The sequence below is a fragment of the Akebia trifoliata genome, chromosome 8 (genome assembly GCF_017979445.1).
Source record: "Akebia trifoliata isolate Shusen 1 chromosome 8, ASM1797944v1, whole genome shotgun sequence".
NCBI lineage: Eukaryota > Viridiplantae > Streptophyta > Magnoliopsida > Ranunculales > Lardizabalaceae > Akebia > Akebia trifoliata.
The window spans coordinates 42599929-42625524 of record NC_141382.1 but is presented as its reverse complement, the minus strand read 5'-3'; the positions used below and the strand labels follow the sequence as shown (position 1 = coordinate 42625524).

The 25596-nt window shown below is 35.5% G+C and overlaps 2 protein-coding genes across 6 annotated transcripts in view; both read right to left on the bottom strand.

Moving 5' to 3' along the window:
- Window positions 1-236: 236 nt before the first annotated feature.
- On the bottom strand, window positions 237-6492 carry PAP16 (purple acid phosphatase 16). Of its 3 annotated transcripts, none has more exons than XM_086452269.1 (5): window positions 5192-6042; window positions 2138-2362; window positions 1474-1741; window positions 1204-1372; window positions 237-573 (listed from the first exon to the last, which is right to left on the bottom strand). In XM_086452269.1, exons 1-5 carry the CDS (start codon window positions 5505-5507, stop codon window positions 346-348), a joined length of 1206 nt encoding a protein of 401 aa, XP_086308395.1. In that variant the 5' UTR covers window positions 5508-6042; the 3' UTR covers window positions 237-345. The 3 variants fall into 3 exon arrangements, with proteins under 3 accessions (XP_086308395.1, XP_086308394.1, XP_086308396.1); XM_086452268.1 differs by having other exon boundaries at window positions 239-573; window positions 1474-1747; window positions 5192-6038; XM_086452270.1 differs by lacking the exon at window positions 5192-6042 and adding an exon at window positions 6064-6492 and having other exon boundaries at window positions 240-573; window positions 1474-1747.
- A 2449-nt stretch (window positions 6493-8941) lies between these two features.
- The window catches only part of LOC147396936 (protein transport protein SEC24 A-like), a 99241-nt gene continuing 82586 nt past the window's right edge, over window positions 8942-25596 (bottom strand). For all 3 annotated transcript variants that reach the window (XM_086452266.1, XM_086452267.1, XM_086452265.1), the window contains 12 exons: window positions 25348-25486; window positions 23758-23948; window positions 23026-23133; window positions 22740-22943; window positions 22357-22588; window positions 22134-22283; window positions 21859-22015; window positions 18673-18800; window positions 18255-18577; window positions 17940-18131; window positions 10675-10915; window positions 8942-9426 (listed from right to left, as the gene is read on the bottom strand). In XM_086452266.1, the coding sequence (XP_086308392.1) occupies window positions 10682-10915; window positions 17940-18131; window positions 18255-18577; window positions 18673-18800; window positions 21859-22015; window positions 22134-22283; window positions 22357-22588; window positions 22740-22943; window positions 23026-23133; window positions 23758-23948; window positions 25348-25486 (2058 nt within the window). In that variant the 3' untranslated portion in view covers window positions 8942-9426; window positions 10675-10681. The remainder of the gene's footprint in view (window positions 9427-10674; window positions 10916-17939; window positions 18132-18254; window positions 18578-18672; window positions 18801-21858; window positions 22016-22133; window positions 22284-22356; window positions 22589-22739; window positions 22944-23025; window positions 23134-23757; window positions 23949-25347; window positions 25487-25596) is intronic.

The window sequence follows — 25596 nt, the reverse complement described above, 5'->3', positions numbered from 1 at the left end:
TGTTGAAACACCCATAAATTTTTTCTACAAATATTTCCAACAAAATAAGTCACCCACATAAAAATATTGTTTTTAAGATAATTTCTACTTCCCTAAAAACCACAAAAGACTATCCTCCAAAGATTTTTTCTTTAGAAAAAACATTTTCTTGTACAACTTAATTTACCAACAATAAATATCAAAGAAACCTTAAAATTCCAATTTTACTTTAAAAATTAGAAAATTAATTGGTAAAAAGGAAGTAAATCCAACATTTATTTCAAGGCAATTGTACTACAAATGCAGTGTTTCTTTAATAAAGGAGGGTTAAATAAATAATAATAATAATAAAAATGATACATGAAGTCAAGAAACACACGAAGAAGTTAAGACAACATCACTATGTTTGTGACCATCTTCCATCCTAATCCATGATTTGATGGAGAAGGGTTGTTGAGTGATCTCAATAATTCTAGCTCCTCTTGGCCAGTTCCCATAACCACCATATCCAGAATGCCTAGCAAAGCATAACCAAAGCTGCTTCTTGTAGGGGCAGCACCAGTCCAACCCATGATTGTGTCCAACAAACACAGCCTGCCCAAAATCCATGTGCAATTAGTCCCATCCCATGGACACAAATTAATTAATAAGATTATCAACAAATACAACTCTATCTATAATCACCCCTTTTAATTTGGACCATGATAAGACGATCGACTGTCATGGCTTTCGTATGTTCCTAGCTAGCCTTACGATTGTTTGATTACTTATAGATTTCCTTTAAGTAATGGAAGCCATTTTAAAATATATATATTTTATGCTAATTGGATTTTTTTTTTCTGAACTAGACTTCAATTTGTGAAAATATGTGGCAAAAAAGCTTCATTGTTATTGAGGGTGATCATGTGTGCATCATATATATTTTTATATGTACAGAGTTTAAAATCTTGTCTCTTAAATTAAGAAAATCTCAATATATGTAGGGCTAGGTTCCAATGACTCGTGTAAACAGAAAATTCAACACTTTGGATTTATGCATATCTGAATAATGCATATTTCGAAGATACTTACATGGTCCAGATCATGTATGATTTTTTTGTCTCGAGGCAAAAAACTGAAATTGTCTCAGATTGAGAAAATCTCAAAATATTGAATGTTTCTAGATCAATATTTTGTTCTAATCTCAACCATGACAAGAACATTATATATATATAAACTCCATACCTTTACAGATGGCCTATTGACAAGAATTTTCATGATCCCCATCTCAGCTTCTTGAGCAGCAACTCTCTCCTTGTTGATTGAACCAACACAAGGCTTGTGTATCCAAAACTTCGGAGCAACTTTCGAATAAGCTTTACTTGGTATGTGCCAGAAGACTATCTCAGGCACCCTATATAACATGAAACATCAATCACTCCCCCAAAAGAGAGAAACAAAAAAAAACTCATGGAAGGAGAGCGATTTAATTGGAGTTCCATTGAATTATTATACCTTGAATCAGGGTTGATTTCCTGTGATTTCTCCTGAAACCATTTTGCTTGGGCACTTGATATGACTTCTGGGTAAGACCCACCACCAGAATCTAGAAAATATAGAAATGCAACAGGTATTTTTGGATCATCCGATGATGAGACTTGATGTACATAGTTAGAAACACTTGGCCAAAGATACCTAGGACCATTTTTAGAGTATGATAGTGTATCGTGCTCGATCTCATTTTCCATTAATTCCACACGTCGTGTGCCTTTGAAGCCACACTCTTCTCCTGACATGAAAACAAATGCATCGGATTTAATAAAAAACATGGCTTTAGACATAATTGAAAAGAGGAAAAAAATTTGCATAGCCAACCCCAAATCTTTATGATAAGATTTGGATGGGGAACCTTTTTTTAAAAATCATATTAGAGAGCAATATTATACAACTTTTAAAAACATATATCAAAAAGGGTATCCGTTGTGGACATTTTTGTGATTTTACTTTCTATAATGATAATTTCATTAAAATGTCAATACAACAGTACCCATTTTGATAAAATATAAATAAATAAATATATGACTAGCTGAGTAATTTTGGAATACAGATTCCTGCACATTCTTGTATGTTTTTATCAATTAAATAAAGGAACTATGTAACCATTTTCTACAATGTTCACCTGGAAATGAAGAATTCGTCGATGGGCATAGAAGTCTAGGGATCCCAGAGGAAGAGAACCATTCAATCGGCCATTCAAATGGTGCGTCGTCGTGGTTTCCAAATATAGTTACCCATGGAATTCCTCTAGATCTTGTTGGAGAGATTGCTTGATCCCAATATAAACTTGCGTTTGCAATCGCCAAATTGTTTGCTGTAATTACATCTCCCAGATAAACTACAAGGTCTGCAACAATTATTGTGTCAAGTTGATCGTTCAGATTAATTAATGGAAAATTAGATAACATTTTATGGGGAAAATTATCTTTACTTATGTTAATTTTCTCCATGAGTAAATATTTTACAATGTCCCTTGTTGCACCTCTCACACTCCCTTTTTAATGTCATAAAAAATATATGTTTTAAGATGTTGTTAATTATATGTTATATAATATCTGTTGGGTTTGGCACAACAGAAATCAAGAAATTTCAACTAAATAAAATGAAGAGAATTTCTATTGGCACACCAAATTTTTCTTAAAAATTAATTAGTTTTAAATTTTAAGTAGAGGGAAAGAGAAAGAAAGATTCGTTCAAATATTCTAAAACATGGGTATTTGTTGTTCCAATAGTTTCTTCATCCCCTCATAGCAAAATCCAAATCTATATATTTGAATCCTAGAAATCAAAATCTAACTTTCACTATTATAAACTGTGCTTCTTCTTCAACTCTCTATAATTACTCAATCACCAACTTGAAATCAATATCAACAGTCCAAACAGTTAATTAGGCTTAGTGCTCGACTTATTTGGAACTTGAAGATTTGAAAGAATATTTGAGGAGAGAGAAAGTAATGGGATGGTGTGTGATAATAAACATGTGGTGGGGGATAGTAATTGATGTTGTATAAGAAAATTTTGGAGTTTTATGTGAGGACCTTGGTGCAGTGGCTCTAGGATATGTAGCTTACGCTTGCTTTTGGACTCAGTTCATTGGGCACTTTGGGTCCCGGATATCGTGCATTGATTCGTTCTAGTTCCTAGTTAAATTGCTAGACTGGACGGACAATTGGGCAATGTCCATAAATTATTTAAATAGTTTAAAATACTAACTATTGGTTTTTAAAATTAAGCTGATCTTCCATTACTTGATTTGATCGAGTCGTTTGGATCAATTTGGTCGGGTGATTTCCAAATATAAAATTGATCCGTATTATTTGCAAAATTCAATCAAATCAGTTGTTCAGATTGTTTTTATATATTTAAATGATTTTTAAAATTTTATATGTATTATTTGATATAAAAATGAGATTTTATGAATGTAATATCTATTAATCTAATTTCTAAGAAAAAATATGCCCCTTTAGGACCAAATATTGAGACCTTTTTACTTTATTAGGTTTTTCAATTATGCTCTATCTATATTCAACAAAAATAAATAAATTATGCTTTATCTATATACTGAAACACAACTGTAGGGCCCTCTTTACTATATTGTTGTGGAGGATTAACCTTCTATCAAATTACAATTGTGTGGGATCCACTTTATATATTATACTCTTTACCCCTCTAATTTTACTTTTACTGTATTTCCTCTTGTAGATCTTTAACCCACTTTATTATTTTTCATCTTTTATCCCATTAATTTTAAAAAATTAAATAATATATTTTCAATTTTTTTTTTCACTTTTACCCCTTTAACCGTAAAGAGGATGCCCGTGCTATAGGCACAAACGAACTCTAGTCAAATAATAAAAAATATGGTACCATGTCTTTCTAAAATATAATAGAAAAAAATCAATTTTTTTAATTTAAATAAAATTTTCAAAATAGGGGAGGTAAAAATGTTGAGGAGTCATCATAGATTTATGCCAAACGACAAGGTGTGAAAATGTAACTTACACGAAATTAAATTCTTATTAGTTTAGAAAAACATTTTCCCTACTAACTTAAATGGATTACCACATTAGCAATCCAACACCACATCTATCTAGATTTCATGGAAAAATTCAAATAAAAAAAAAAATTCCTTTTGGCTTGATCCAAGGTTTTGAAAATGGACAACCACTTAACTTCACATAACTCCCAAATTTAAAATTCAATTTCAACGGCGAATTTATTTTTTCAAAGTTCAAAGAAGTTTGTCATCTATAACCTTGAAGCATTGGATCATGGTTTTGTATGCCAAGTTGAGCCCAAGGACTGAAATCCTTAGTGACTTAGCAAGGCTAGTTGCACTCATTAATTTACAAAGTAGTAGGAAATAAATCTAGAGTCCGGATCATATATGCCCACACCTCAACATATGCCACCTAAGCCACAATCCTAAGAATTAAGGCCTCAAAATCTCTAATATATTCTCTACGTTATGTGTCAAATTGTGGGTGGAAGTAAGGACCACGCTCTTAAGAGTGTGGGGCCATCATTCCACTTCTCTGGAATTGTCGCTTACATGACATGTGTTGAGGTGTGGGTGGAAGTAAGGACCACGCTCTTAAGGAGTGTGGGGCCATCATGCCACTTCTTTGGAACTATCGCTTACAGGACATGTGTTGAGGTGTGAGATGATTGTGATGAAGATTTTACTCCGACATCCTAGTGCTTACAATCTAGACTCATAAATGTAAATGAGATATATCATTAAAATAGGAAAGTTGTATCTCATGAATTATGAGAATAATAATGATGGAGTTACACAAATGGGGACATAGGGGTGACACAAATGATGTTGTGGTGCGCATATAACCATAGATGCTTTTTACTCAGTATCTCATGGAAAAGCATCCATGGTTATGTCTGCACCACCAAGTCAATGTGTCACCCTCAGCAAGACTAAATTGATGTAATGTAATTCTTTATAAAAACTCTTCTAGGACTCCTGTATTGATCAATTTCAATAAAAGTTATTTCTTTGAGATAGAGTTGGTTTTTAGTCTTGGGATGGAGGCAGAAAAATCATTTTTTTTTCTTTAAAAACATTTTACCACAAGAGGGACAATAAATAATTTTCAGTAAAAAAGAAGTCTTACACTTTGAAAATTTTATTTTTTAAGGGGAAAAAAAAAATGATAGTTACCTGGTGTTTCTTTGTCAAGTACATTAGACATGACCCTATTAGAGTTGACATCCTGTGTTGGACCCCAATCAGTCCACGCGTCCTCTCCATAGTGAAGATCAGCAAACAAGGCAATCTTGAATGAAGAATTCGAAGAGAATAGGAGGTATTTATCTGGTGTTGTGCGGATTAGGAAGATCTGTTGACCTTGTTGTTGTTGACTCAATTGGTGACCATTGGATGTAATAGTGAGGTTGATTTGAAAGAGGAGAAGAAGATATGTGAAGGAAGATAATTTGGTGAAACTTTTTGGAGACAAACCTTCTACTTCCATCATTCTTAATTGCTGTATAATGATTTCTTGGTATTATCGAGGAGATGAAAACCACACAATGACCATAGTACCCATGTCTCAGTTGGGTGACCAAAATACCAATGATGATGTTTTGAGTCCTAAATGGTATTTTTAGGTCATTTTAATATAAAGCATCTAAGAATATTCCTCTTGATTTGATTTTTGTGTCGGCAATTTTTTGCTGGAAATTTGCTACTCTGTATAAAAAAAATTAGTAAAAGATGGAAGGCAAAAATAAGCATCTGATTGAATAAAATAGTAGAGAACTACTATTAGCACCCCAAATTTTACTTATTACACACAAATTAAAATAAAAATGGCTGAGAGAATAACTGAAAAACCAGGTGCCACGTGTCGAACTGGAATCTAATTGGTTGGCAATAACCATACGATCTAATAATAAATATTATGTCAATAAGATCTGATCTTGGAGGGAAATTCATCAAATGAAGCATTCTAGACAATATTCTAAGAAAAAAAAACCAAATTTTTTTTTTTTTTTCCAATGATATTAAAAGGAAAATAATAATGAGTAGACCTGGGTTTTCTGTATCAAGGAAGAAGGAAGTGGCTTTTGTAGAGTTGATGTCTTGTTGTGGGCCCCACTCTGTTGATGTTGCTTCTCCATAGTGAAGGTCTGCAAACAAAGCAATCTTGAAACTTGTAGAATTTGTTGAGAATTGTAGACATGGTTTTCCTCTGATTCTAAGTGTGGTTATTGAGAGTAGTAGTGAGACCACAAGGCTAAGAAGACGATGGGTTGAATATGATCTACGACACCACATCACTCTCTCTATTTCTCTCTCTGTCTCTCTGTCTCTCTCTCTCTCTCTCACACACACACAGTGAGAGAGAGAGAGAGAGAGAGAGAGAGTAGGTCCTCTTGTTGGTGGATAGACTTTGTAACCATCGCCAACAATGGCACACGTGAACGTCCTTTTGGACTGTTCAATCCTATCCTATCTTTTAAAACTCGACTGAGTGGAATGTCAACTCGACTCAGTCAGTAGCTCACCAAGTAGAAGTAGAGCAACCTATCACCATCTATTCTCTTCGCGCTCTTCGTTACAATCACCTCGCTGACAAAATTGAGTCCGTGCTGGGATGACACGGGGCACATTGGTGACACATCTGACATGATGGCACGCACATAACCATAGATGATTTTCCGCGTGGCACAAGTAAAAGTAAAAAAGCATCCACGGTTAGAAGTGACAATTTTAATACGATCGGACGAAACACATCTTGAAAAAGACGCCAAGTTAGTAGATTTGAGTCGAGTCAAATTGGATTTGGATTATAATAGTATCAATCCATTTAATACGATTATTAAATAGGATAGATTCGGATTAGGGGCATCAACTACTTGACCCATTTTAACATGTTTAATTATTTTTATTTTATCATTAACTTGTAGTTTGAAATATATCAATAATTATTTAAGAATTTTTTAAATTATCCATTTTTTTACAGTAATTTTTTAGAATTTTTTATTATATATTTTATTTTTTTAATCCTATAAAAATTTAGAATGTATTTTAAGATATTTTTTAAATTATTAATGCCTAAACTTTTAGTTTGAAAGTGAAAAAATACTTTCCTTACTGTTGTTTATTTATATTTATATTTATACTTTTAATATGTTTACACATAGTGTTTCATTTCTAATAAGGTGATTCATGTTGGCAAAACGACCCTTACTAAGTCTAAGTAGAATATGAGATAATGAAATATACTTTACTTGGTCAAAAATATAATAATAATAATAATAATGATGATGATGAAAAACACTATCCTGCCTAAGTTGGTAAGCAAAGCTTTCTGACCACGCCAATTCATCACTTCCAAAAACATGATTTGACGCCACAAGATTGTAAAGGATAAAATTATATGAAGTTTGAAAAAACAAATCAAAAGAAGATTATTTTTGCCATGGAACTTAATTTATAGTTGTGTGACTTTATTTTTAGTTATAATATTTTATTTAAGTAGTAGAATTGTTACTTTTTAAAAAAAATAAAGATTAAAATTTTATTAAACAGGTTATATATGGATTTGATCAGATATACCTACTTATAAATGAGTTGGGTTTGAGTTTAAATTTTTAGCACGATTATTAAATGGGTAAAGTTTGGATTTGGTAAATTTTCATAACATCCTTACCTCAACATAGGGGTGCACATTGGATTGGGTAAATCCGAGAACCGAACCAATCCGAAGCATTTTGGATTGGATTGGTTCGGATTGAGTATGGTTTGGTTCGGGTACGGATTGTATATAAAAAAATCTGATTGATTTGATTTCGGATTAGGAGTATAATAAAATCGAACCAATCCGATAACCGAACTAATCCGAAGTATCTATTATCATATATATAAAATCAAAGTCTTCAACTTTATCTCATCTATTTTTTTTCTAACAAAAACTCATAAAAAATATACACAAATCTCTCTCTCAACTCTTAAATGAATTAACTCATTTATGAAAAAACTTTTTCAAAGAGTTTAATTCCTTGTTTTTTTACGAGAACCTTTATGCCGTGTTTGCTAAATGAAATATACTATACGAATCTAAGCTTGGATTTGTTAATATATTATTTATAGATTAGTTTTCTCACTAATTCATTTAAAATACCAATTTTAAAATTGTAATTTTTTTTTTTAATCTCATTGAGCTTCCTCTAATTTTTAATATATATAGATTTCAATCAAAATTTAATCATAAAATCATTTTCATTTTAAAAATAGACATTATTTATTATCTAATCCAAAAGGTTCCTCTTTTGAAAGAAAAAAATACTAGTTTTTCTATTTTGAAAGTATGAGAACCGAGAATTGATCCGAACCAAGGTTGATTTGGATTAGTTCGATTCTATAAGGTTTTTGGATTGGTTCGATTCCGTTCCAAATTTGTAGAACCAATCATATTTGATTCAATTTTAATTTTGCCAAAATCCAAACCACTTCGAACCATGTACACCTCTACCTCAACACGATCCAACCCATTGCAACCCCTAATCCATGGTTATGTGAGTACCACCATGTCAAATGTGTCCCACATGTCACTACAGCATTTATCGACAAAATTTCTCTTGCCCATGTAGCATATTCAACACCTAGTCCTGATAAAATGACTTGTCAGGTAGCATACCCAATTGACTCACTGACATGGACAAGTTTGGAAACTGTAGTTCTTTTCACCTCGGGATACACGACTCCCTCAGGATACACTTTTTTATGGGGAGATGCAATCTTGTATACCGAGGCGTACAGATCTCTAGGAAATAAGAGTACTAGATTTAATATCTTTTGCAGTTCATCATGTCTGGTGTATGACACAAATCTCTAGGAAATAAGGTCACTAGATTTAACATAGCTAATATTTGGATTTCAGCATGCATAAATGCAAGTAGGAAATTTAGTATAAATGCTCACATTGCTTTGTAATCATAAAACACGCTCGCCAAACTCAGTACTTCCAAAACAATAGCGTTACCCACAAACACAAATAGTTCTTCTGCTGGTACTACATTCATTCATGGATAGTCTTGTCTTCTAGATGTAACTGCACACAGTAATGAGGGAAACAAAAACAAAAAAGGAACATCCCAAGAACCTCCTCCAAAAACAAGTTGAAAAAAAGGTAGCTCACATTAATAAGCACACATAATTTTTTATCATTGTTTCTATTTTCTTCAAATGGGCACATAACTAAGCCACTTCCCCAGGAATTACTATTCCCATAAATAATTGCCAAACAGCTTGGTAGGCACGACATAAATCGTGTTACGTCACTAAAGGCCACCTCTGACAACTTGGATATCCTCTCCATCTCAACCCCGTAGCATATAATAATTGAGGATGCAGACTCACCCAACTTTAGCAAGTATACGAAAGACAACCTATCACAGATGAAGGTAGAAGGATGTAAGACTAAGATAATCAAAGCAATGAATATACATAAATAAATGAATTTTTTGTAAAACCCATAATACTACTTCCAAACCAGGAAAAAAGGTTTTGAAATATAGAGAAGGGAGGGGAGGGGAGGAGGGGATGAGAGGAAGAGGGAGATGACCTACCTCAAGACAAGCAAAAGAAAAGAGAGAGGCCCTTCAAAAACACAATAGGAAAAACTGCCTAACAGAATGATGGTCTCAAGACCTCAGACCACCTAATGCGAATGCTAATCTAACAACCAGCTTCAATATTGTTTTTAACTTGTTAAAGGCTATACTCTTTCACTTGTTTGATTGAAGAACCTCCATAGCTTCATTTCTGAATTTTGACACGTGGACCCGACAAAAGCGAGCTTTTTTCTTCTCCTTTTTTTTTTAAAGTCACAAACAAGTTCTTTTGTACTGTAGAAAAGATTGAAACTTGCAACAATGGAAACAACCGAGACTATTTAGATATGAAAAATGGGAAGCCAATAGACTTTAAAAATTTATAAACTTGTAAACTTCAAACCCAAAGTGAAGTCGTGCATCAAAATCCTAATGCAAGTCAAATCTGGACTAATTTCATTTTTCTCATGGATATTGAATATTGATTGGGTTTTTCCAAATTGGTTCTCCATATATTTCAAGGTTAGTGTTCTCATCCTTCAGAGGAAGAGAATTATGTGGAGCATGCTGCGGTATATGCTTGGGGGGTTTGAAAGAAAGGAGTAGGCGGGTTGATGGAAAGGAGCTTGGTGTTAATGAAGTCATTATGTGTAATTTTTAAACTCTTTAAAGAGTTTAGGGCTACTTCCAGGATTTCTTGTTTGGTAGGATTCAAGGAGTTGCGGGGAGTCTCAGCAAGCAAATTGGCTTTGCTTTAATGTTTATGTTTTTTTTTTTTTTGGGTTTTTCCTATTTTGTTCCTTTCTGGATGGTCCACTTCACATCCACCAGTCTTTCTATTAATGAAACCTCTTTACCTATTAAAAAAAAAAAAACCTAATGCTAAGCATTGGAGATGGGACTTTTTCTTTGATCTGAATGAAGAATCCAATAGCACAACAATGTAATATTAATACTTTTAAAACTTGAGTACCCTCATCCTTTCTCATGGATTATGTTGATTGGGGAAAGCATCTAGCAAAAGAAAAGGAAAAAAAAAAAAACAAGTAGAAATGAAAGTTATAAGGTAATGGGGATCATTACCTGTATATTACGCAGTTTGCTGGACTTGCCGATGGATTTGTAGAATCCAATCAACATAGCTACCGATTCCTCCAATCCGGTCCTCAACAAGGTTTGCAAGTAGTAATAAACCTTCTCTTGGTTGCTCACCTTGTTTTACAAGATGGCACAGCTGATAACAGGAAGGGTTGCTCTCTCTAAATCTCTTTATTATCCCCATTAGCTTTCTTGACACCTCATTGTCATATTCACAAAGGTTACCCTGCACAAAAGAACAAATCAGAAGGATTTTTTTTATTATTACAAGAAATAAACCAAAGATTGGTTGGAACTGCAAAAACAAATCAAAAAGAAAATAAAAATAAAGAAAAATGAATTCTGCGCAAAATTCAAAAGAATAGTGACTAAAAGAGAGAACTAAGCCAAACTCATGACTACCATTGAATGTTCCAATTGCACTCTTTGAGAGCATAGGCAGTGGATGGAGATAACATAAAAAGGATACATAACTTTTTAATGGAGCAAAAAAGAAGCCAATCACGATTGGAATAACAATAACAAAAAATGAAAAGAACAACAACTAGAATGCTGGAGGCCGATATATTGATTCATTCACTCCCATCAGACGAACCAAAATATATATATAACCTCGATACATTGACTAGTTAATGTCAGCCTGTCCAAAACATGCAGCATGAGTAAACAAATATTCATGATTGAAAAGAAACTGGATAGATTGGAGGTAAAAGTAACACATGAAAATATTCAATTGCAACTTTTAGCATAAACTAGAACAAGACAAGCAGCAAATAAGTATAGCCAAAAACTGTATTGAAAATTCAAACAGTCAAGGGAATTGGGAGAGATATATATGGTATGAAAACGGATGTTGACTTATAGAAAAGCAAACTCACACATGCAGGTGGGGAGGAAGCATATGGGACATTGCTTCATTGTAGCCAAAGATATAGTTTACCTTTGTAGAGGAGAAGCTTAGTTACAACTTACAACACATGCAGGTGAGGAGGAATCAAGATGAAACAGGACTTCTTTATGACGGTCAATTTTCCTGGTAGCGATACTTGATCATCATCTAGATTTTGAGGCACCACTAACTACCTTTCGTAACAAGAACTGGCCCAGCTTGACCAGCTAGTGAAGAAGAGGTATGAGCATTATCATGTAATATCCTATGAACCTTTCCTACAATCGCATAAACTACACGTGGAACAACAAAGAAAAATCTGTCTTGATGGAACCAAATGTTATCAAGTTTTGACATTTTTTGTGAAATGTAGCGCAATACCAGGTGGTTCACTGGGACAGGAACAGAACATTACTAAAACATTTTAATTTGCCAATTTTTTATATATAAAGATGATTGATTGTTGTGAATTATAATTAAACTTTAGCATCTATGTCATTTAGAACATATACTGCATACTAACTTCAATGGTATAATCTATTTTTCATAATTGAAATATTGAAAAAATAAAATTAGAGAACTTGTAGAGTCGCTAGTAGCAAAGTTTAAAATCTCGAATCATGGTAGTATCTCGTTCAGGAGAAAAGACAAGGCATTCAATGTTTTGTACTGATCTCGGCCAAACTCAAGGCATCTTGACCAAGACATAATGAGATGATACGAAACCATCTCCCCCCTAAATAGTATGTGGCGCTCTGTCAGGCCCACTGACACCACAATGATTTGGCGGACATACACACCAAAAATAGCTTTTTTTGGTTATTTCTAGCCATTGATTCTTAGTTCGTATTTCTAGCCATTGGCATTTACCACTTCTGGGATACTCGAATTAAATGGCTAGAGATTACAAATGAAACTGATTTTGGGTATAAGTAGATCTATCAAGGAGTTGACCAAGAATTCAAGGGTCACTAGGCACAAAAGTGTGGCATGTGGCATTTTTTAGGCAGTGACTTCAAGTTGTATATCAATGGACCCAAAAGTCATTATGAAAAGTAGATAATAATTTTAACTTTATCTGAGCAGGCCATTTCACATTAATTGAACTCCATATTTGGTCAGGTTAGAATTTTTAGAACAGACTACCTTTTTGTGAGGATGGTCTCATCACCATGAAGATCAACATCACTGAAAATCACCTTAAAACATCATGTGGACCCCAAAAATTGTGTTATTTTTTAGTTTTAAAAAATATTGAATATTATTTTTCTTGATATCATACTCCTAATGGTTGTCTATCAAAGCATGATGAGTTCTGAGTCTGTTCTCATGATTAAATATTCATTTCATAATTTTAGTCAATGCATTCGATCTTTTTCACATTCTCAATAATATTATGGCGCAACAAATTCAACATGCTAAAATGGCCCACATTCATGGGGCTCGAGGTAAGTGAAGGGTTGACTCTTTGTGAAGATGATCTTCTAATCACATTAATTATGGCATTTAAGTTGATGATAAAAATGGATTTTCTAAAATTTTTTCTAATTGCAATCCTTTTTAGATGAAGTAGAAAGGTCTGAATGAGCTTATTCTGATGAGAATAATCTCCATGCCGAGGAGAATATTCCCACAAAAAATAAGCTTGTCTCATTTCCATGTGGATCGTGGACCCAATGAGCACATTCATTTCAAAGTGTTGAATTTGTTGTCAAGAACTCATAATATCTCGACCCATTATGCATATTCTCAAGTGAAAACTAAAATTGGTAAAGTATGAGACCTAGGTTCAATTCCCACCAGTACCAAGTTACTAATCTCATAGAAAAAGGCTTACCCTCACCCACCCCAAATAAAAAACAAAGTATACACCTAATGCAAGTTATCCATATTTCCTACTCCAAATGGTTCTTTATTGACATGATGACTTATGGGTTTCTTTTCTTGCCTATTATTAATTCCCTAATTTTAAGCAATATTTCCTATCAAACTATCCTTCTAAAAATTTTCTATAATAATTCTCTAATTTTCCAACTAAAATTCACATAGATTGAAATATGTCCATTTTCAAGCTAATTGAAATGTATGACAAAATCAAAATTTAAACCTTCAACATAGTAGGATTTATCAAGAGCTATGACATAATTTTTTTTTATAAGCAAACAATTTATTGATGAAAACTTGGTCAGTCGAGATGACCAATCAAGTACAAAACAGATACAAGTGCTTAATTACTGGAAATACAGCATACCTCTTCCCATCTAAACACCAAGTCCTCAAATCTTAAACCTCTAAATTCATTATACAATTTCAACCACAAGAACATCAGCCCTAAAATTGAAAGCACATGAGATCGATAATCTACATTTTTGGCCTCGAATATGCGTCTATTACGCTCCAACCGAAGGCCCCATCAAATTGCAATGTGTAAAACGCCATAGGATTCTTTTGGGACCAGGGAAAGACTCCCCACATTCAGCCATGACTCGAACAGCATCTTCACCGAACTTGGGAAGCATCCGGATATGCCAAACAGATTGAAGAAATGGTTCCAAACCTCAGTTGCCACTTGGCAATGCATAAGCACATGATCCACTGATTTCGCATCTCGAAGGCACATAGGACAGCAACTAGCTCCACAGAAGCCCCTATGCATGATGAAATCCATAGTCAGTATTTCGTTATGCACTGTTGTCCATCTGAAAAATGCCACCTTTGATGGCACTCTGGGCCCCCATACTGCTACTTCTGGAAAATGCGAGTGACCAATGTTAACAAGAGACCTATAGAAAGACCTTGCAGAGAATTTGCCATCTTTGGATTCCAGCTAGACTCAGAAGTCATCACAATAAGGCTGAAAAGGGTAGGAGTTAGTAACAAGGACCAAGTTACCAGCCGCCTCCAACTCCCAATCATTAAAATCTCTCTAAAAACCAAAATCCCAATTCCAAGACCTATCCGACCACCATCTAAAGCTCAAGACCGGAAGACCCTTTTTTGTGGGCATCGAATACAGGAGGGGAATTCCTCCATAAGCGGTCCGTGGCCATACCAAGAATCCTCCCAAAATCTAACTTTATCTCCTCTTTCCTCCTTAAAACAAGTTTTCGCTCTAAACATGGGAAGGATTTTCAAGATCCCTTTTCAAATGCCACACCCATGTGATTCCCTATTTGTCCCATTCTCCCACCCAAAGGCTTTTGACCCAAACTTCGAGGTTATCACATGTCTCCATAAGCTATCCTCATTGTCACCTAAGCGCCATAACCATTTACCAAGTAAAGCTAAATTAACTGGCCTGAACCTTCTAATACCAAGTCCCCCATTTCTCCTTGACTCTGTCACACATTTCCAACTCACCAAATGGTGCCCCTCTTCCGTTCCTTATCATGCCATAAGAAGTATCGAATTAACTTATCTAAACGTAACTCCACCATTCAAGGCAATGCAAACAACGATAAGAAGTACACTAGGATGCTAGATAAAATACTCTTGATCAAAGTAACCCCCCCCCCCCCCCCCCCCCCGAGAGATAGTTAGCCTGCCACAATGCCAATTTTCTACTCACCCTTTCCACCATAAGGTCCCCAATTGTTTCTCCTGACCACAAAAACTTTACTTTTCCTCGTACTGACTAGAATGTCGGACATTGCTTCAAAACAACATAATAAACCTCCTAGTCTCCTTGATTGTTCCTATGAAGCATCTATAAATACCAAGGTGTCATCAGCAAACTGCAAGTAAGAAACCATATGCCCACCACTACCAACAACAAGGCCCGTAAAGTCATTGGTTGCCTCACCTCTCTCTAGCATGCGATAAAGAATTTCAGCCATGATGATAAAAAAGAACGGTGATAGAGGATCCCCCTATCGCATGCCTCTAGAACTCCTAAAGAAACCATGTGGTGTTACATTGACAAGCGCTAAGAAAGAGGCCGAGGCAATGCATGTTGATATCCAACGAAGCCACCTGTCTCCAAACCCCATTCTATTCAACAAATACCTCAAGAAGTCCCAATTCATGTGGTCATAGGCCTTCTCTAGATCCACCTTACAAACAACACCCGGAGTTCCATTCTTCACCCTAGAGTCAATGCATTCGTTTGCTATGAGCATCCCGTCTAGTATTTGCCTCCCCCTAACAAACGCCCCTTGAGATGGTTTATCAAATGCCGAATTACTGACTTCAATCTATTAGCTAACAAGCCCGAGATAATCTTGTAGGTCATATTCACCAAGCTAATCGGCCTCAAGTCCCTAATGTCTTCCGACCCAAGGATCTTAGGGATCAAAGCTATAAACGAGCATTTCGACCCATAATGAAGAAAACTCTCCCCGTGAAAATCCTCCACCACTGCCAAAAAATCAGATTTGATGCCCTCCCAGCAAGCTTTAAGAATTCAATGGGGAAGTCATCCGGCCTTGGTGCTTTGTCACTGCTCATACCCACTATAGTGTCCCACACCTCTTCCTCGAAAGGTCTATCAAGCCAATCTCTTTCTCGAGAGAGATGTTGTCGAACTGTAAGCGATTCGGCCTTGGTCTCCTACAATGACCGTCTGCATAGAGCTTCGAAAAAAAATCAACTATCCCCTTTGCCACATCCTCCCCCCCTCCAACCAAATGCCATCTACCCTTAGCTTTGATATAAAATTATTCCGACTTCGAGCATTTGCCATTGGTGAAAATACTTGGTATTGCTACCTCTAGGGCTGTCAACGGATGCTTATCGGTTCGAATACAGCAATATCCGAATTCGAATCCAAAATTTTTATCTGCTATTCGAATTCGAATTCGAATCCGACGGATGTTCTAAAACTCTATCCGAATTCGAATCTGATTATCCTATCGGATATAGAATAATATCCAATTAGAATTCGAATAATTTATATATTAAAAAAAACACAATTTTTCGTTATCCAATTGATTTTTCATTATTAAAAAAAATCTATTATATATTATACTATGTATATAATAAATAAATAAAATAAAATAAATTATATTATATATTATTTCGAATCGGATTCGAAATGTTAATATTTGAATCCATATCCAATAAGGATTCGAATATACAAAACTATCCAAATTCGAATCCGATTTTTTGAATTCGAATTTTCGACTATCCATTGACACCCCTAGCTATCTCCTTCCTTTAGCCATTTTATCCTTAACTTTTTCTTCCAGCTAATCTCTTCCAAAACTGCCAAATTCTGAAATTTTACCTTGAGATTAAACCACAACTCCTCCTTGGGTGGGGATAAGGGATTGGACTCTTCTTTCCTATCCAACTCCTCTATACTCTTAAACACGACATTCTTTTGGACATCCACCCTCCCAAAAGAGTCTTTATTCCGCCTAATTAATTCTTTGAGAGCCTCAAGCTTTTCACGAAAAACCATGAAGTGTATCACTAGGCATGGTGTCAGTGTCTGCAACTTGGGGGCTATTGTTAGTTTGTAAAATATGAAACAAAAACTGAAAAAAGCATCTCTAATGTGACTGAACCTGCTATCCCTATTGCTTCAATGTTTATAGTTAGTATAGCCCCTCTCCACCACAACTCAAGAACATTGATACCTATCTAAGTTACTTACTTTATGCTTCCAAGATAACAGTTTCGTGCTGTCCAATTCTTTTAAAGATGATGCCAACGAAATTCAACCTTGATCATCTTCTCCTTTCATGATTATCAAAGGTCAACTCCAACCCTAATCTGAACATTCAAACAACCAAAGGTATATGCCTCTTTCTTTATAACATCTTTCAGTGACTTTAACCTGACCAAACTGCACTGACTCGCTGAAAACATAAAATTAGAGTACTTACCTTTTAGCAAGGAACGCGTTTAAACAAATTGGATTTGGTAACTTTTGATGAAGTATCCTAGCAGAAGGAACACGTTTCAATCATGGTGAATTGAAAGCATTTGATGAAGCATCTTAGCAGAAGCTTGAGGATGCTATTGCCATGAGATGTGAAAATTGTGCATAAAAGCATTGATGGAGGTCAGATAAAAACAGCTCCCACCAAGACCAAACTCTTAACTATACCAGACATATGAAAAAAGTAACTAGAATGAAATTTTTGTCTACATTCTAACTCTTCTAAGAATTATTACACCCTGCTTTTTAAGGGGGGCAGACGTAAAAAAGATCACCCGAAACTTTCTGCAGTCAACCAAGAATGGAGGTGCCAAAAAAGTAATAAGCAAATATTATGCAATATTCATAATAAACCGTGAATAAAGGTAGCTAAAGTGCAACACTCAGTAATCTCAACAAACGATTGAGAAACCAGCACAAAGCATTTTTCAGACCAAAAATTGTACAACCTTGGTTAATAAAAATGAAGTACCATACCTTGGACAGGTCAAGGAAGCCAGAATAGTCTACTCCAAGTAAACTGGTAGCTATATCAGATGAAAGCATTCTACCAAACCAAATAATGAAGCGAAGCCCGTCATCTAAAATATAAAGGCCTCTGGAATCCAAGCTCCCTATGGTTAGCGGTAACCTTTTCAAGCTCCCCAAGTCATTGGCAGGAGCAGGTGCCTGCAAAAATGGGATGTGGTTTTGTAATCTAAGAGAGTAAACAATTATATGGGGAGAAAAAGGATTAGACAAAATAAAGAACCATTGCAGAAGATGACAGACAAATGAGGGAAAGTTCCATACCTTTAAAAGATATTCATCAATCCGAATCAAGCTAGGATAGAGAAGCTTCAACAACCTTTTAACGGGCAAAGTCATCATAGTATAACCAGCGGCACAACGCTCATCAAGCTGAGCATCAGCATATCCTCCCCGAAGAGGCATGGATTTACATAGTGCTAATCCATACAAAGGTAATAATCTCAATGATTCCGGATATATCATCCTGCCCCCCAAGCGATGCTGCACAGCATGGAGATTTCGATATTCCCTAAGGGCTTTCTCGATCCTTAAACGCACGGAGTGACGTGCATCTTCCAGCTTATAGGACAATGTTCTCTCAATTGCTGCAGTTTTTTTGGGGGTTAGAAGAAAGAACTAGAAACCAGTGTAAAGATTAAGTTCTAGAATGGCATGGAACAACAAGAGCTTTTAATCCTACCAAGCCTAGTAAACAAAGAAACAATAGCACCAGTATCAGCTTGACGGTACATCTCTCCAAGATCAGTGACCACCGGTGCTGCTGCTGTAAGGACTCTGATACGTCTCTCAGCGGATGATGAGGTATATCTTTTGCTAGCTAAGGAAGCACCAGTTAGTAGTAAACAGTGAATTCAGTTCTTTTCCATTCTAATAGCATCAGGTTGATATCTATCAAAATAAAATAAAAAAAGCATTGGGTTGAGCTCTTCAAACATGAAATACTAGTTAACATTTAGTGAAGCTAATGGAACTCCTTTCACAATATAGAATGCTAAAAATATTAGCCAACAAAGTAAATAGCAAGATAAGGCATAAAACATGTAGTAGTAGATGCAATCTGGAACCAAATAAAATCACGATAACATAGATTTTTATAAGATCTTACGAAGAACTCGAAGCATAAAAAAGGCACCACAGACACAACTAGTGATAAAAGATACGACAAAGGGCTAAAAGCTTTAATCCTAAGTCACTTGCTCCCAACTAAATTCGAAGTCCTCAAAGAACAAGCCCTGAAACTTTTGAAGAGATTAGACCAAAAGAAATGAGGCCTTTCATGTTGAGTGTATATTTTCCTCCACACTCGGGTGTGACATAAGTCAAGCCCCGTGACCCTCTTATATTCATTGTTCTCCCTTCTCCAATAGATCGGTCTTTTGGGGTAAATGGTTGTCAACATTTCACACTAATAATGACGTCATGAATTGGGCACTTCATTGCAATAAAAGTCCTCATATTCCTCTTTTATCAAAGACCCCAACAAACCACAAATGGGATCAATCTCCACATTCTCTTTTGAGCTAAATCTCATCGGTATTTTGACCATAACTTCCTCAAAACTCATCGGAATTACAAATTTTTTGGCTCGTTGGATAGGTAACTGAATAACCTATCAAATGACCCCAAAAAATAACCCAATACGACAAGCTTTAACCCTTCAAAATAAGACCTAAATAAAAATGACGTGAATAGTACCTAAACTTGAATTAAACTCCTAAATAACCTAAAAAAAAGTCAAAACTAATTAAAAATAATCCCGAATTATAAAACAATAAATCTATACCCAAATAAGTGAAAACTTAAATAATTACAAAATTTCCGTTGGAACGATCGACTTGATTTGCATTCCACATTAACTTGCATCCAACCATTATTTGAAGGAAAAGGGAAAGCCCATTGAAGCTTCCAACTTCATATGCATCATTTGTACAATCTGGTATGAGGAATATATAACGTATATAATTCAAAAAAATTTATACTAGATGATAAATTAAAAACATGGCTAAGAAACTGAATACCCAAAACAGAAAAGTAATATAACAGCAAAATAGACAGCACAACAACCACTAATATTGGTTTAGCTCTAAAAAGATATATCCCTATATATATATAGGGTGGCGTTTGGAGGCCCTAAAGAGGGCCAAACATTTTTTCAATGTATGGTTTAGAAGTTTCAGAATGGGCTGATTTTTTGCGAGGATGATCTCTATCATGAGGAGATCATCCTCACCAAAAATCAGCCCATTCCGAAACTTCTAACCACATCAAAAGTGGTTTACAAAAATCGAACGGTCCACAATTCTTCAACTTGTAAACTAGGGTTAGAAGTTTCAGAATGAGCTGATTTTTGGTAAGGATGATCTCTTCACCATAGAGATCATCCTCACAAAAAATCAGCCCATTCTGAAACTTCTAATCCCTATTTTGAAAAATGTTTGGCACAATGTTTGGCTCTCTTTAAGGCCTCCGAACGCTTCCAATATATATAGGGTCAGGTTCAACAGCCAAATAAACAGCCAAAGAGATACTCAAATTCTAACAACCGTTGGATATTTGCAGATCCAATGGTGGATCTATTTTAAAAAAGCAACTTAACTCAGGTGGTTTTTAAATTTTTATCTATTTGCAATCACCTCCCTGTGTAATTGTAAACCCTCAAAACAAAACAAATCTCTCTTTGTCTTGTTGTGTTCCCTAACCCTCTCTCACGATTCAGCTCTCCCTTTGCAACAACAGTGGGCCAATTTCTCCCAACATTAAACAAAACTAGATCTAATGGAATTTTCCAAGGTCATAAGAATTCCCCAAATTAACAATATAATTAAACAAACAAGAAAGCCATCTTACAAAGTGCAACATAATCAGATTACTCCAGAAATCATACAAAAGTTCATTATTTTCATAAATCTACAGAAGATGATAATTAAACAAATGGATCTCAACAAAAATTAGATTGATCGAACTATCAATTAATTTATCTCTGGGTAAATGATTTCTTCCTCCTTCGATGAATCTATGCAATTGAAAACCTATGGTTGACATAGATCTTGAAACCCTCTTTCTCTTCGTTGCCATTAATGGAGATCAAGGAAGGACATGTAGAGAGAGAGAAAAGGTGAGGCGTCGTCAACAATTTGTGTGCTAGAGAAGTGAACACAGAGAGTGAAGAGGAGGGTTAGGGAAGAGAGAACACAGAGGGATTGAAGATGAGGGTTAGGAAAATGATTGATTTCTTTAGGTACGTGTGGGAAGGTAGTTGTAAATAGTGAGAAACTTAAAAAACATGCAAGTTAAGTGGCTGTTTTAAACAAAATCCGCTGTTAGATCTGTGGATATCCAATGGTTAGTACATTTTGGGCATCTCTTTGGCTATCTATTTGGCTGTCGAACCCAACCCATATATATATGGATCAGGATCCGTAGACAACATTCTAGACAAAGTTCTAGACTTGTCTTATATGGGCAAAAAGTTTCAGAATGGGATGATTTTTTGTGAGGATGATCTCTATGGTGAGGGGATCATCCTTGCAAAAAAGTCAGCCGATTCTGAAATTGCTAGCCCCAGTTTACAAAAAGAATCATGGACTGTTCATTTTAATCGTTAATTTATACCCACTTTTCATAGGGTTAGAAGTTTTAGAATCAGCTGATTTTTGGTGAGGATGATCTATTCACCATAGAGATCATCCTCACAAAAAAATCAGCCCATTCCGAAACTGTTTTGCCATATAGGACAAAACTTTGTCTAAAGATCCTGACCCTATACATACGTATATTTCTGATAAGAAAAGCTAAATATATAATATAGGTATCAGGACATTCAACATGCGCTTCAACAACAACTGTTCATAAAATTGAAGGATACAGCAGAGCAACTTGGAAAAATACGGTTTGGGTAGTCATTAAAGTGTCTTCCAGAGATAACTGCATTGCAAAGGCCTTATCACAGTCTACAGCGGGAAGTGCCAATAAATCAGTGGACCTTAACATAAAATGTCCATGATAAGTGGTAAACCGCACCCCTGAACAAGGAGAAAAAAAATTCTGTTTAAGCATTGAAATAAAAAGCAAAAGAGCTTCTTCTAAGAAAACAGTGAAGATTGAGACTCCTATGAAAGCAGTAAAGCTTTATTCATTGACCTTTTCCACATCTTATACGCATTACAGCCTCCCAGGCTGTCTCCCTTGTAAGATCCCTGGATAATTCATATCTCAACTTTTCTTCGTGAATGGTCCCTTGGAAATTTGGATAATAATACACCTGGCCACCAGTATATTTTGCTAGAGTTCCTACACAAGAAAATAAATTTTGAATTAGGATGCAACCGATATAAGATAAATCCCTCGCATTTAGAAAACATACCCAAGGAAGCTATATCAGTATACTTGTCACTGAAAGCATATACATTCACCCCGATCTGGAACTTGGTAAGATCCGCGGCCATTTGCTTGTAAAATGGATCTTCTGGTATTCTTAGTGCATGTTCTTTATCTGTTCCATAAACACGAAGATCATCTCCACGTAATCTTAGCCTGCCAACACCAAGAGACGGTAGTGCTGTCTGAAAGATCAACAATTTCCCGCCAAGTTGGCTCTGTTGGGAAAGAACATCACATGTTAGTGTGAAGTAATTCAATAACCAAATTACTGCTCCCAAAGTCTAAGTAACCAAATCCATGTGACACGGACAATATAAATCAAATTAGCAAAAAAGTTAGGTGTGCATTTAGTAAGAGGCAACACACCATGACCATGAATGCGGCTTTAAGAGCTGGTCCAAAAGCGGATTCTATATTCACATTGTCCTGAAACATGGAGGGTAAGCTATCTAGGAACACATCCACCACGCTTCTTGATTCGGACAAGTTGACAAGGAGATCATCTGGCAATGGTACAAATATATCATCCAGATCTGACACCACCATCATTTGAGGCTGTGTCAAAGATGACTGGCGCAGGAAAACACTATAATTGAGCATATATTATCAAGAAGCTCACAGAAAAGCATTGATGGTAAAAAGAATCACTTGCCTTCATATTATAAAAATGCAATGTGCTGTCAAAAGTTAAGAATCCAATCTGTGTTCGTGGGAAGCCAGGCAGCTCATCCAGACAAGACTTTATGGTCTTTGCCACAATCTGCCAAAAAATGTTGAAGCTATATGCTCATGTAAAACCAAATGAAGAAAATGCAAACTGTAAACAATTTTCGTTTCCTTTTGATAGGAAAAAATGTGACCTTGGGAATAGAGGAACACCATGCTTACATGCACCCTCTTCGGCCAACTTAGTTGTTTTATCATTGGCATTATGAGGAGTGTTTTTTGTACACCATTTCTTTTTATAAATGTAAATATCATCAGAGGAAAAGGAGAGTCTTACGAAAGAAGGTCGAGAAGGATCTGCCTATAAGGACAACACACGCCCAAAACCCAAAAGCGGAAACAAAAACTAAGCAATCACTACAAAAACTATAATTAACACATTTAGAAGAAGAATAAGAAGATGAGTCAGTTGCATTTATCTGTGTCTAAGATCCATGAAACTCTCAGCTTCTTATTCTGCCAGCTAATCAAGTAAAGGCAGACAAGCACATGCAAATGAGAACAAATATTGCTTCTTGGTATAGAGATTTCACAGCTAATCATGTATCAGGAAAAAAATGTTCGATACGTTGATCATATCATGCGTGTACTGTACTCCAAATGAATGTCAGTGTACAAGGGGCAGTAGCATGAAAAGTCTGTAATACAAAGTACTCACCTCAAGCATACCACTTCTAACTGCAGATAGTGATACATCAATGAGGAAAAAATATAGTGGTGGCATTGGAGGTCGCACCATATATTCAGTTGGAGCAACAAATTCTACACTACCCTTTAGAAGTTCAGGCCGTTGATCGACATCAACTCTTCTCCCACTCGCATCCAAAGGGGCAAAATATTCTCCAGGAACTGAACATGGATTTTGAAATGGATTAGCATTTTTATCTTGCACCAAGTAAGGAAAGACAATGACATTGGAAGATGGCCTAAGTTCACTCTTATACTAGCAAGAGTCAATAAAGAATATAAAAAAGGCAAAAGTAATGAAACAGTCCTGATCTCCATGAATCAATATTCAAGAAAAACACAGGAAACTAAATTCTCCTAAAACAAGTATCATCTAAAAACCAAGTGGAACTGTAGTTTCTTAGAAAATGTTTTCATGTACTGCCCCTTCAAGTTAGAGAGAGAGAGAAAGAGCTTAAGTGGCACATGGTTTGCTCCTGGCAAATCACTAATTAAGCCACAGAGAAACCATTTGGCCCACGCACTTTCTCAGCACATATGGCAGCAATAACCTGAAACACCAGTTCTTGATATGGCCTATCTAATCACCCTTTCTGCTCCAGGACTGTAGATTCAAACTCTCGATTATCTAGCACAAGTCGATACAGGATCTCCTCAGCAAACCTTCTTTAATATTTTCTTCCAATTCCATCACCTCCGCATAGACCCTCAATTTGGAAATGTGATTATTCCTCATATGACTATACACTATACCATGGAAAATCTAGTATTGCTATCCCCTTCTTATGGCACTGTCACCCTAAACTTTTTTTTACCCAACAAAGTTCTTCCATTGTGCATATCTTCTGAAATTTTCCTTGACATCAAGTCTAGAAACCCTATCTTGCGCAGATAAACACCCCACTTCTTCTCTTTTATCCAACTCATAAATTTTGTGGAAAATAACATACCTGGAAGGCAGCCTTCTCTTCACTTTTTCTTGACTTCAAACCTCCCAAAAGCGTTAATATTCCATATCTTCACTTTTTCTTGAGAGCCTTGAGCCTCAATATTCCATGGCTTAAGATTTTTATAACTCAATAAAAATCTTTATGAATCGCATGTTCTTGCAATTAAATTCCAACTCAACTTCAATCCTAAATATTATGGTTTTCAATCTGATTCAACTAAGACAACATTGATCCATGAGATTGTCAAATCTCATATGCATAACTAGAATATTTCTTCAAAGGTATTTCCCGATCTTATTGAATTACTCCCTTTATGAAGGCAATGCAAAGTTAAGGAAAACAAACATATCCATTACAATTGGTATTTTAAATTCTGATATAAGTTGCTATGCTAAGGGGAAAAAAACAAGATTACAGATCTTTTTCCAGCCACACAAAGAGTCATGTATGAAAATTACAGATCTAGAGAAGATATCCTGAAGAAAAAATGCTTGAAAGAAAATTGTTCTTTGAAGAATAATGCCTCAAAGCACCAAAACCATAACTAAAGGTCGAGTTATAAGCATAAACAGAAAATTTGAAAACGGACAAGTACTTGATTGGGTATCTACCATCGTTAAGCAAGGAGCACATGTTGCAGCGCCACTTTCTTCCTGCATCTGTAAATGTCACATAGGGATTCACATATGTGCGACATCTTCTACATCGAATAATGCCAGTTGGTCCAAAATTAACTACAGGGACTTCCTCCTAAAGTGAGAAACAGATAGTCGACAAGTAAACACATTAGAAAATAGAAATAGCATCAAAAGAACTGGTAACTTATAGGATCTTCATAATAAACTATCTCAGCTTGAGTT

What these genes read in the sequence shown, in the direction of transcription:
- PAP16 (XM_086452268.1), bottom strand. Translation starts at nt 5,507, where the DNA reads ATGATGGAAGTAGAAGGTTTGTCTCCAAAAAGTTTCACCAAATTATCT. An exon ending in GACGAATTCTTCATTTCCAG is followed by an intron (nt 1,748 to 2,137) that starts GTGAACATTGTA and finishes TTTTCATGTCAG; the next exon opens with GAGAAGAGTGTGGCTTCAAA. An exon ending in GAAATCAACCCTGATTCAAG is followed by an intron (nt 1,373 to 1,473) that starts GTATAATAATTC and finishes CATGTTATATAG; the next exon opens with GGTGCCTGAGATAGTCTTCT.